Here is an 11,238-nt window from a genome sequence, read left to right on the forward strand (position 1 = left end):
TCTCCAAATCTGACCTGTGTCTTCTAATGCTTCCCAGATGACTTTGTGTTCCCTTGCTGCAGGAGGTAAATGGAACAGAAAAGGAGTTCTTCATGGTGACAGCATGAATTCCTCTTCCTCTCCTGCTTCTCTTGATTTTGTCTTCAAGTTGGTTACTTTCTCACTCTGTGAAGTTGCTTGGTCATGGCTTCACATGGCCTTATGAACATTTACCAGGTGTCCAACCTGAGGGCTCACAAGTTGAAAATTGGGTAGTTTTCTATCAGCTTGATTTGGCCTGGCAGCCCTTTTGCACCACAGCCTAACAGCTTAGATGCATTCTGGCTGCATTCTTCCTTTTTCTTTCAGGCACATGTTTTGAACTTCAAACTGTGCCCTGGTGTTGCAGGGAAGAAAATATTCTTTTTTTTTTTTTTTTTTTTTTTTACATTTTCCATATTTAAGAGCAACAAGGGTTTCTGAGGATTAGACATGCAGGAAAGGAAATTAAGGGTTAAATCTAAGGCAGCAGTTATTGGGAAGGTGAGAAGTTCTGTTTCTCCCAACAGCTGAGCAAAACCACAAGTGTTAGGAGGAGGCCAGCCCTGTGGTCTGATGCCATCGTTCTGTCTGACCCCCTGACAATCCTCAGCACAAGCAGTGTCTCATTTTCAGCTGTCATGGAGCACAAACCTCTTGTACTTTTCCCCTCCCTCTTTACGCTCGCTCGCTGGGTTGGTTTTTCTTCTAGTATTTTCTGTCAAAGCTTAGCCAGTCCTTGCTGTGGTGTGGGTATCCACGATGAAGAATGACAAACATGATGAGAAAATGAGAGTCTGTCCTTCCACATCCAAGAGCACGTGGCTGCTGGAAGCACCAGAGGTGGCTGAGCTGGGGGGTCAGGGCTGCCAGGAGCGGTACGCGGTGTAGTCCCGGGTGGGTGCATAGGATGGGTAACCCTTGTTCTTCTGGTGGGGGGGGTGCCGGGGGGTCATGTTCATGTAGTCAGTCTGGTGGTACATATTCCTTTTGGATTTTTGCTGTGGGAGAAGGGTGAAGAGAGGTGTGACAACGTTTCTGCAATTAGTCCGTCCTGCCTGGGGTGAACATTCAAAAAAGGGAGAAGAAGAAAGGGGACGTGGATCCTTTGAGCAGAGGAGTTTTGACTGTTAATACGACCTGAGACAAGTTAATAATGAATTTGATTCATTTTTTCCTTCTTTGAATTAATAAATTGTCTCACCCAGCTCTCATATTAACTGCTGACAGTTCTGGCCGTAGGGCCTGGTTCAGAGAAGGAGGCACATTTATAAGGCAGCCTCAGGTTTAAATATATTTACAGAAGAATTAGAACATGTGTTCTCAATAAAGTGATCTATGGAATTTGCCCAACCTGAAGGCAAGTCTCCAGCTTATCTGCTGAGAGATTTACACTGTTAGTTCCCCCGAAAAAGGAATGCTGCAAACCCAGGATCCAAACTGATGCCTTCACCAGCAATTCTCAGCTGGGGAATGACTCAGCAGAAGAAATACAGTCTGAGGAGTGAAGGCTGCCTCATTTAGTAGGAGGAAAAAAAAGTAATTAGCTCAGCTCAAACAGAATAAGAGCAGAAAAAATCAGCCCAGGCTACGTGTATCATGGTTTGCCTGCCACTTACAGCAGTGGCACAATGTCTATGTGGTGCTGAGCTTTCCTTCAAGGGGGAAAAGAATCAGAGCTGATGTTAATCTTTTATCTGTCTCACTATCTGGGCCTCAAAAACCTCTTTTCCACTGTTGAATTACTGCCTTATAATGCCCCTGTGAGATAAGGGAAGCATTGAATCTCTCAGAAATAAGAGTAGCAGAAGGCAGGTGAAATAACTTGCCTGTCATCACAGAGGAAGTTGGTGGCCACAGCAGTGTCTGAGTCCCACTGCTGCAGCTCTGCACAAGGCTGGGGCTTTTCTGTACCTTAAGGCTTTACTGATCAAGGGTAAGGTAAAATGCTTCTGTGCTTTTTCCTTAATACTGATCATCCCTTCCTTTGCAATCTCCTTTTTACTGGAATTTCCTTCCTGTGCAGATAAATGTTTGTATATACTGCAGGACACTTGTGGTGCTGTGGAACTGGAGGAGGTTTGCAATAGAAAATCTGATGGCTGAGTTGTGCTGTACATGCTGAGTGGGGCAGTTGCTATGAAATATTCTAAGTGTTTCTATATTGATGTTATATAGATTCCAGGTGTTGAATGTAAGTTTATACTGCTTAAGCCATGCAAGGCACTCGATGCAGGTAAATCATTAGGTACAAAAGCTTTGCCTGCATATGTTCATCTCCATAATACAGGGCTTTTAATTGATCTCAGAAGTAATTTTGCATGGGAGAAAGAGATCTTGCTAGCATGAGTGAATGCTGGATTGTTGTAGGATCAAAGTCTGCTACTTTGGGAGAGGAAAGTTGTTTTCCTTCAGGGAAGGAAGAACTGTGTGAAAATAGACAAATCTTTAGCTGCTTGCAGCAACTCAAGTGAAAGAGTCTCACCATGGCTGTCAGATATCATAGTTTAGGGGCTATTTTTACAATTCACAATGTCTTCTAGGTACCTGTATTTATATTCAGCAACACTCTAACATACATCCACAGTCAGAGTATGTTTTATCAGGGGAATACCCCCAGCAGCAGTAGCAGCAGGTAAAACTGATGCAGCAAACATCAGCCCTCTCAGGGCAGCCTCGTCCCCCTCCCCGGGGGCAGGCGTGTTAGTAGCAACATGCACCCAGCAAATACAGCAGAGAGAAAACGTTTCAGATTGTAGATGATGGATTTGAAGACACAGGATCTCACTGGCACACAGCACTGCAGCACCAGCAGCTGGTGGCTGGAATCCTCTCAGCTCTCCTAGGAGCCAGCTGCTACAGTAAGGCACAAAGAGGGACCACTTCACCTGCCTTTGCATTTTCTTGTGGCAATGCCCCATTTGATAGGAAGTTTTCCATGAGAAGTGGCCACATATATATTGAGCAAGTGTATTTTTGAGAAACACTTAACAGATTTCAAGCTTTAGCTAGGATTGAGAGTGGCTTTCTGTTTCTTTTCTGTTTAGGGACTCTGGGCCCTTTGTACAGACTGCCTCATAATGTGTTAAAAATCACTATTTGACAACAAAAACAGAGGGGAAAGGCAGAGTGCAAGGAACAGAGCTCTCCACAGTCATTGTTAAGTCTTTCCCACATGGAGTAAGTAGTGTAAATCAGCTCTGGGAGATCACAGTCTTAAGACTTGTCTAGGAAGATGTCCTTCTGCTGCCTCTGTATCACTCCTCACTCTCTTTTAATTCCAGCAGGCAGAACTGGATGTGACCTGGGCCAGCCAACTGTCTGGAGAGATTAGAAAGCAAAAATAATGAGCCATAGGACTGTCTCAAGCTTTCTTAGGGTTAATGTGCAGAGGTAGATGAGGGACTGCTGTGATCCCTGTGCTCCTATTCCCTTGCAGCCAAGCTGCCAGAGGCAGCAGGTCCTCAAGGGAACTGCTGGGTAGGCACAGGAGATCAGTGCAGATGGTCTCAGGCTAACTGAGGCTTCCCTGAAGATTGTTTCACTATAGGTGAGCTCCTCCTGTCAAAAGTCTCACACAATTTTGCCAGGAATGCTCTTTGTGTTCCATTTCCCTGGCATGGACAGCTGGCAGAGCCAGAGCCAGTGTCCCTGCATGGGTGATGTGCAGGGCACTGCCAGTACTGTGGCATTGCTGTGTGCTTTAGGGCTCTGCTGCAGGGGCCTGGCTGCCCACCTGGAGGGCACCTGGTGTTCCAGCTCTTCTGCAGCATGGCATGGGTGTGCACACAGGCCTGGGCTGAAGAACCACTGTGGTCCTCAAGCCAGGGCCCTCACTGAGGTTGTGGCAAACGTGGCAAGTATAGCCTGAGCAATGCACTAGGGACAAAAGGCATACAGAGCAAAGGAGAATAGTAGTTTCTTACCCAGTAGTTAATAAAAACTGCAGTTATTAGCACACTGTAGAAAGCAAGAACTCCAGTCATTGCCACCATAATCCACAAAGGAATTGCAGACTGAGGCTCCTGTGTTTGGATGGGTGTCTCTTGAAGGAAATGAACAAAGAAAACTTTAAGTACATGAAAGCAAAACCCTGAATCTTTGCTTATTTATTCTCTGCTCCTCTGCACCATTTGTATTAATCATCATTTTAAGATGTCTTCTTCAGGACATCAGGGGCAGGAGTGTAGTTTTACCAGGCAACCACACCTTTATTTTTTTTTTAAGGAAGCAAACTGCCCCAAGGCAGTATGTGGGGAGTATGTATGGGGGGACAGTGTCCAAGAGGGGTGCCCCAGCTTACCTTTCACATGAATGACAGTCCCATTGCTCTTCTCATTGCAGACATACGGGGGTGGGTACATGGCCTCGATCTTGCAGAAGTAGATGTCAGTTTGGCTGGCACTCATATTCTGAAGATTGAAGATAACTTTGTTTTTCTTATGGTCCCCCGTGCAGTTGAACTCTTGGTTTGAGCTCGTACTCGTTTTGGTGGTGTTCCAGGAGATGAAGCAAACTTCCACTGCACTGTCTGTCCCTTTGTGCAGCGAGGCTCGGAATTCCTTCCCTGTCCCGTTGTACGTGTAGTTGCAGTCTAGAGTTGCATTTCTGTTAGCTACAATGAGCAAAGGGTGCTGAGCCACTAAAATCTTGTTTTCTAGAAGGGAGGGGAGAAAGTGAGAGAAAAATACGGTATAAGACTTGAGAACCACACATCCTCCCATGCAACTCCTCTCCACATCTCCTCTGCCCTGCCGACACTCCCTGCTCGGGGCTGGGTAACCACCAAGCTGCAGAAGCAGCTTCTCACCAGAGCTCTTGGGGTGGCAGCCCCTCTTCTGGATAAATAATTACACAGTCACTAGGGGAGACTGTGAGGTCAGGAGTGTTGTTCTTCAGAGTCAGAACACCAGGATGGAAAGTGGCCCGTGTGGTTAAGATTTAATATCAGGGCTCAGAAGGCTGCTCTGTGTGTGTGTGCATGTGTGTATTTGTAAGGCTACCTTTAGTCTATCCTTTCCTTAGCAAGTAGTTACCCAGGGGACATTATGGAGTGAAAATACTATGAATTAAATGCTTCATTTAGCAGTCAGATAAGAGAATAGTATTTCTACATTTGCTTTTTAATCCAAGGACAAACGTGAAGATTTTGCAGGTGGAAGTTACTGAACCAAGGCTTTGGACCTTAGATGATGAGCACTAAAAGCATGAACGGCTATCATTTCAATGTAAAATAAGTCATTTGTCTAGCTAGCAGCTGTAGTAGATACTTAATCTCTCAAAGGACTCAAGAGCTGACTAATTTGACACTGCATTGGCACTTAGCACTTGAATGGCCTGCAGAAAACCATGTGACATGGAAGGATAATTCAATTTGAATTGACCAGACTGATACACAAACAGGAAATGTTTTCTGACATACAGACCTCTGTGCTATCATCTGCCAAACAATGAAACACTGCAAGGACTATGCAGAGAGGCAACTTTCCAAGAAGAAGCATCCTGTACAAAAGAGGCCCTACTTTTCAAATGATGACCTGTAAGAGGAAGGGAGTTTGGCTTTTAAGCTAGGAACTTGCCAAAACTGAGGACATCCCTTGTGTGTGTGTATGACTGCATAAGTCTTCCTGCATGCTCAACTCTTAGGAGCTTTTAGTAGCCTTTTATAGATCCCTGGGAATTGCTGCTATGAAGAGAATGACAATCATATCTCTTGTCCTCCAAATCTGCTGCAAGACCTACATTCTTTCTACTTAATCCATGTGACAAGACTTAGAAAAAGCTAGTAAGGGAAATGTAATGGGAAGGAGGCCAGATCCAGAATGGCCAGAAAACATCTATTTCACTGTGTTTAACAATATTTAGGACCAAAAGGCTACATTTAGTGTGTTCACACCTGCACAAGGAGATGGAGTACACCAGCCGGAGTGGGAAGGAGGCCAGATCCAGAATGCCCAGAAAACATCTATTTCACAGTGTTTAACAATATTTAGGACCAAATGGCTACATTTAGTGTGTTCACACATGCACAAGGAGATGGAGTACACCAGCCCCTCTTCAGCAGGCTGAAACTGCTTTGGGATGGGTGATCCAGGGAGCAAAGTAAACACAAGCAGAGGCAGGAGGTGGCCAGGACTAGTGGTAGGGTGTGGGCAGCAAAAAAAAACCCCACAGCTCACACATTCTCCAGTTACCAGCCCAACCCATTAAATTGCTGAAGTTGTTCATTTTCTCACTGGAAGTCTTGTTTACCAGCTTCTCTTCTTATGAGAGCAGGAAGAAATGACACAGGGAATGCTCTACTGCCTCGTCTTTAGCAAATAAAGATTGTAGTCCATTGTCCTTGTGAATCTTTGTTCAGCACAGCTAGTACTCATAGAATCATAGAATGATTCTGTAAGGTACTGCAGGTGGAGGAGAGCTCAGCACAGAGTCTGAAATCCCATGTCTTCAGGGAACCCAAACACTGTGAAACCTCTTGTTTTGATGAAGGATGAGCACTTCCAGGCTTTCCAGCAGAAAGAAACGTGGATCTTGGAATCCTGGAACTGAGCAGCAGATTAATAACAGACAAAGCAGTTTCTCCTCGAGGTGCTGCTTGTGGTGAATTTTCATCAAGACGAAGCCATTTCAGCAAAACATTTCAGTTTCACTGAATCAGCACTTTCCGACTCAAGCTCTCACATAGGCTTATAAGGCATTTGAGTAAGGGGTGAGCTTTGGGTTCCACCCCTCTGGACAAGATGGCTATCATATTTTTGTTGGCCATCAAATTCTTCTTTAGCCTAAGTGGCAACGGGCAAGTCTGTGGTAGAGTTGTTCTGCCTCCAGCACAAAAGAATTCTACACATCTCACTTGAGACAGGAGTTATTCTGATTTGCACCACAGCAGTGCTCAAATCTCATCACTGGAGGACCACCTTCAAATGTGACGTAGACTCATCTCAGACCTCAGGGACTTAGCCCTAATTTTTGCTGTTGTCAGCTAATTCAGAGTCCTGATATTTTGAACACAGCTTCATGCCTCGAGCTCCACTGTTTGATTACAGCTTTGGACTGCTCATGTCCTGCCACGATACTATGCTAACTGACAACCAGTCTTCTTTGATACACCAAAAAAGGAAAATCTCCTTCAATTTATTTCCACCTCGTGGATTTATGGTCTGCTCTGTTTGCCTTGGCATGCAGGGGGGGTGTTGATAACCCAGCCCCACGCTGCTGATGGTCGGATGCAGGGTGGCTGAGCAATGGGAAAAAGTTTATTTGTGGATCATCAAATCTGCTCCTACATGAGTTAAGCTAAGCACCCAAACCTGTTTTCACAAAGGATCTCTGCTACTTCAAATCTGAATTGATTGTGGGAGATCTTTTGGTTTTCATTTCTAGGAGCTCATTAGCACCCTGGGGCTTGGTGGGGCTGCAGTGCTGGTGAAGGCAAGGCAGGCTGCCCACAGGCAGTAGGTGCTGCCCTCGTCCTCCTCTGCCAGGCTGGGACTGGTCTGTTTAGTTGAAGAATATCAATCATGCCAAAATGTGTATTAGTTTCACAGGGAAAACATAGCAAGGTCAAACATCCCCTACTCCACTCGTGATCTGAATAGGATTTGATTGCATTCTTAGCAGGATCTGGAGCATTCTGAGCAAACATGGGCTGGGGCTGTTTTGCCTTCACAGAGGCACTGTGGGTTTGTTAAAACGGTGAAATTCAGACATTTAGTCTGTGTTTCCATGAGTGACTGCTTTCCTCTAAAGAGGGTGAGGATTGCCATTCCCACAGCTGGGTTCAGTCAGGCTGTGTAGCAATAAATCTCTATATCTTGGCCTTTCCCAGCCAAGAAAATGGCAGTTATGAAAAATCGTTGTCTACGGTTTCAAAAAGCAGTGAAGTCCAAAAATGTAAAATCATTTCAATCAGCCTGCACAGGCTTCCTCAGGATCTCAGGAGTTCCTGCAGTGCTGTGTAAGATCTCTAAATGTCTGTTAAGCTTTTTTAGACCTTATTTGTCACGATAGGCATTTGTTGTAATCACACATTAAATTGTTTTGCATCATGAGAAATCCATGCCATCCATATACACTACCTGTAAAAACACACTCTCAAATCATGGATCCCTGATGCAACCAAAACTTCATTGAAGTTTTTCTTTCTTTCTTTCTTTCTTGTTTGCCAAGAAAGTGAAATAGGGATGACAAAGTATGGAAAATAACTATTTTGAGGTATTTTTTTTTCCAGAACTTTCTGTGAATCATCATCAGTTATTGGAAAAAAATATTCTGTTAAAAATATTTTGTACTCTCCTTTCTTTCTTTTCCATGCCAGTTGACTTCAGGAAGCTATTTGCCAGAGCTGGAAAGGGCAAATCTGCCCTTCCAGCCACTGCAGATTTGCTTTCTGCTCATCTTCCCTGCCACATAGCAGATGACACTCCTGCTTTGAACAAACCCAGTCTGAGCACAGGGGGGTTTCTGGGTGGTTTGTGATTTTTTTTTAAACTATCTTTACTTAAATAAGAATTTGTTGATGTCATCCTAAACTTGGCTAACCTTGCCTCACACATCTGCTGCGTTCTGGTAACCTTAGTGGGTTAGAGGTTGATTTTAACACCTAGAGCCCATGAGCCAGAAGGTTATGGAAGTGGTAACAGCGTGAGGTCAGTTGTGGTACGTTGCAGTGGGAACCCACTGGTGTTATTTATTTCACAAAATGCATGGGACAGGCAACTTGATCCCCTTGCCTCTCTGGCAGACCATAGGAAGGTAATTATTTAGCCAACAAAAATGGCAAGGAGGACAAACTTTGTAAATGTTAGTGTTTCTACAAAGGAAAACGGAGAACCTGATCTTTTCAGGCCCTTTCCGTGATTCAGACTCAACTGCAGCACTCACTGATACTTTCTAACAACAGCAGCACGCTACAATTCAAAAGAGTTGCTTAAAAGCTGCTTACACCTCATGGAAATGTTTTAAAAACTGTTAACCCACTGCTGATCCTTATCCCCTCCTGGAATCAGTGTCTTCTCTGACAACCCAGGGGCCCGCTGTGGAAATAATTATGATATTGCAAACACGGATTTATAAACACGGGGAAAAGGCAAGGAAGAAAAAGCCTCTTGAATAAATGTAGATTGTGCTGTCATGCAAATTATAATGCCTTCACTGAGACAAAGAATTATAGAAAAATGAGACAGGAATAAGGGAAAATTAGATTCAATTCTCTCTCTCATATTAGAAAAAGCAACTCTTCAAAGAGGTTCTAGACGTGAAAAGTTTTGTACTAGAAAACAGATTTCTATTCCTATCCTTTTTTTGTCTCTAACAGTTCACAGGCCAGTGGTTTGAAAAATTGTCTGTCTCAAGATTATCCTGGCAAGAGCCACCATCCCTTGCCTTGCTTTGCATTTTGATGTACTCCTTGGCAAGACACGTTAACTATGAACATAGGGACACTTCCTCAGCAAGCCAGTGCCCAGACAAAATACCCTCAGCCACAACAACTGAAGATTCAGAAAGATAAGACTCAGGATTTCAAAACCACCAATGGACATCATTTGTTGTTGAAGATCTTTTCAGAAAGAAGCTAGGGATCTAGTATCAGCCAACTACTAAACAATGCAAAAATCAGAAACTGGGCAATTCCCATCCTCCCATCTTTGAGCTCAGGAAGCAACTCTGCTTTTGGTCCTTCTATTTGCTGGTTCAGTGGGGATGTGGGTGGGCTCAGCTCTACAGCCCATCAGACTGAGCTGGGCCCTGGTGGGACCTGGAGCTCTGCACTGGAAACTTGGGGATGGAGAGTGTGCCCCAAGAATGGCGCTGGCACCAGCTCTGCTCGGCACCCCTGCACCCCAAGAAAAGGCACTTGTGAGCAAAATTTTAAAGCCTGAGGGGAAAGTGGAATAAACCTCCCTTTATCTACACTTGCAATTTCCAAATGCACCTAAAGAGAAGTCAAATTAACAGAAAGCTCTTAGGTCTTTCTTCTCTGGGAGGCTTACGGGCAGCAGGAAAGAAAAAACTCAGCCTCTCAGTTATATGAGGTTGATCCCTGTGCAGTCTTAGCAGCATGCTCTGTCTCCTCTTTCATGGAAACACAGGATAATTTGTGCAAAATTAACTCAAAGCTATACTAGACCTTCTCTGCCCTGATGATCAAAGTGAGGAGAACGGTGGGAAGGGTTGGGATGGGGAGGATTTTTGTTACCTGTTACATCAGCAGAGGGGATGAAGCAGAGCACCACGAGGATCCCCAGGAGCATGGTGCCAGTGGTGGGCCCAGCACCTCGTCCCCACCCCCTCCAGGCACTGCCAGGTCGCCCAGGGCCCGTGCCACCAGCCTTCCTGCCCTCTGGGGCTAGGTGCAGCTCACACAGGCTCACACAGCTCCTCTCCTCCTCACACAGCTCCTCTCCTCCTCCCTCCACGGCTCATGGGAGGAAGCCAAGTGAAACCAGTGCAGTGGCAACCCCTGCACAGGAAGTGAAGTTGTTTGATGACTTTAGCCTTAGGAAGTTGCCTCTGCAAAGCTCAGCAACACCTAGAAGGTGGTGGAAGGCTGCCTTTCAAACTAGGGCCCCTAGCCCTGCCTTGCAGGATGTGTGCTCGTGGCGGTGTCGCAGGGTCGCTCTGCCAGGGGGCAGTGGACAGCCCTGGGGGTGCAGTGCTGGGTCTTTACCAAGAGGACCTACAGATGCACACTCTTCCCATCATCACGACAGAAGCAATCAGCAATTTCCAGGTTCCTGGTGGCCAAACGTGGCCCCTCAGGAAGCTGTGTGCTCAGGAAGCTCCATCTCTCCTCACTCCTAGGAGCAGAAATCTCCCTCTCCTGGCCAGCTGCCTCTGCCTGCCTCCCCAGCCCAGGCAAGGCTGGCATATTTTGGCAGTAGATGACTTAGGTTTGCTCCTTTCCAATTTATAAATGACTCCAACTGTAATCCAGCTGACATCTAAGTAAAGGCAGCAGCAGCAAGCTCAGGTCCCAGTTGATGCTTTCACTAGAGGTCTTCTGATTGAAAGTTTTCCTCTTCACCTCCCCTGGTAAATGCTCACCCTTCTTCCCCCTGCAAGCTCAGTGTCACCTCTCCCCTCCAGACAGCAGGATTGTGAGAGCCAGGTAATGGCATTTAGAACTGTGAGCAGCTCTGGATATCAACTATTTACTTCTGTCCACCAAAGTAGGCATTTTTAACTCTATCAATGCCTGTCACTATCTGTGATTTA

General features: G+C 45.4%; 1 protein-coding gene across 1 annotated transcript; it reads right to left on the reverse strand.

Moving 5' to 3' along the window:
* Positions 1-878: 878 nt before the first annotated feature.
* On the reverse strand, positions 879-10,274 carry CD28 (CD28 molecule). The gene is made up of 4 exons (XM_008938739.1): positions 10,220-10,274; positions 4,322-4,675; positions 3,945-4,063; positions 879-1,019 (listed from the first exon to the last, which is right to left on the reverse strand). The coding sequence occupies exons 1-4, from the start codon at positions 10,272-10,274 to the stop codon at positions 879-881; spliced, it is 669 nt and encodes a 222-aa protein (XP_008936987.1).
* Between the last annotated feature and the right edge of the window lie 964 nt (positions 10,275-11,238).

This window comes from Merops nubicus, unplaced genomic scaffold (genome assembly GCF_000691845.1).
Source record: "Merops nubicus isolate BGI_N331 unplaced genomic scaffold, ASM69184v1 scaffold11074, whole genome shotgun sequence".
NCBI classification, from domain to species: Eukaryota; Metazoa; Chordata; class Aves; order Coraciiformes; family Meropidae; genus Merops; species Merops nubicus.

Excerpts from the sequence above, each read along its gene's own strand:
- CD28 (XM_008938739.1), bottom strand. The coding sequence starts at position 10,274 with ATGCTCCTGGGGATCCTCGTGGTGCTCTGCTTCATCCCCTCTGCTGAT. Across the intron at positions 4,064-4,321 it reads GACTGTCATTCATGTGAAAG|AGACACCCATCCAAACACAG; the intron begins GTAAGCTGGGGC and ends ATTTCCTTCAAG. Across the intron at positions 1,020-3,944 it reads CAGTTTTTATTAACTACTGG|CAAAAATCCAAAAGGAATAT; the intron begins GTAAGAAACTAC and ends CTTCTCCCACAG.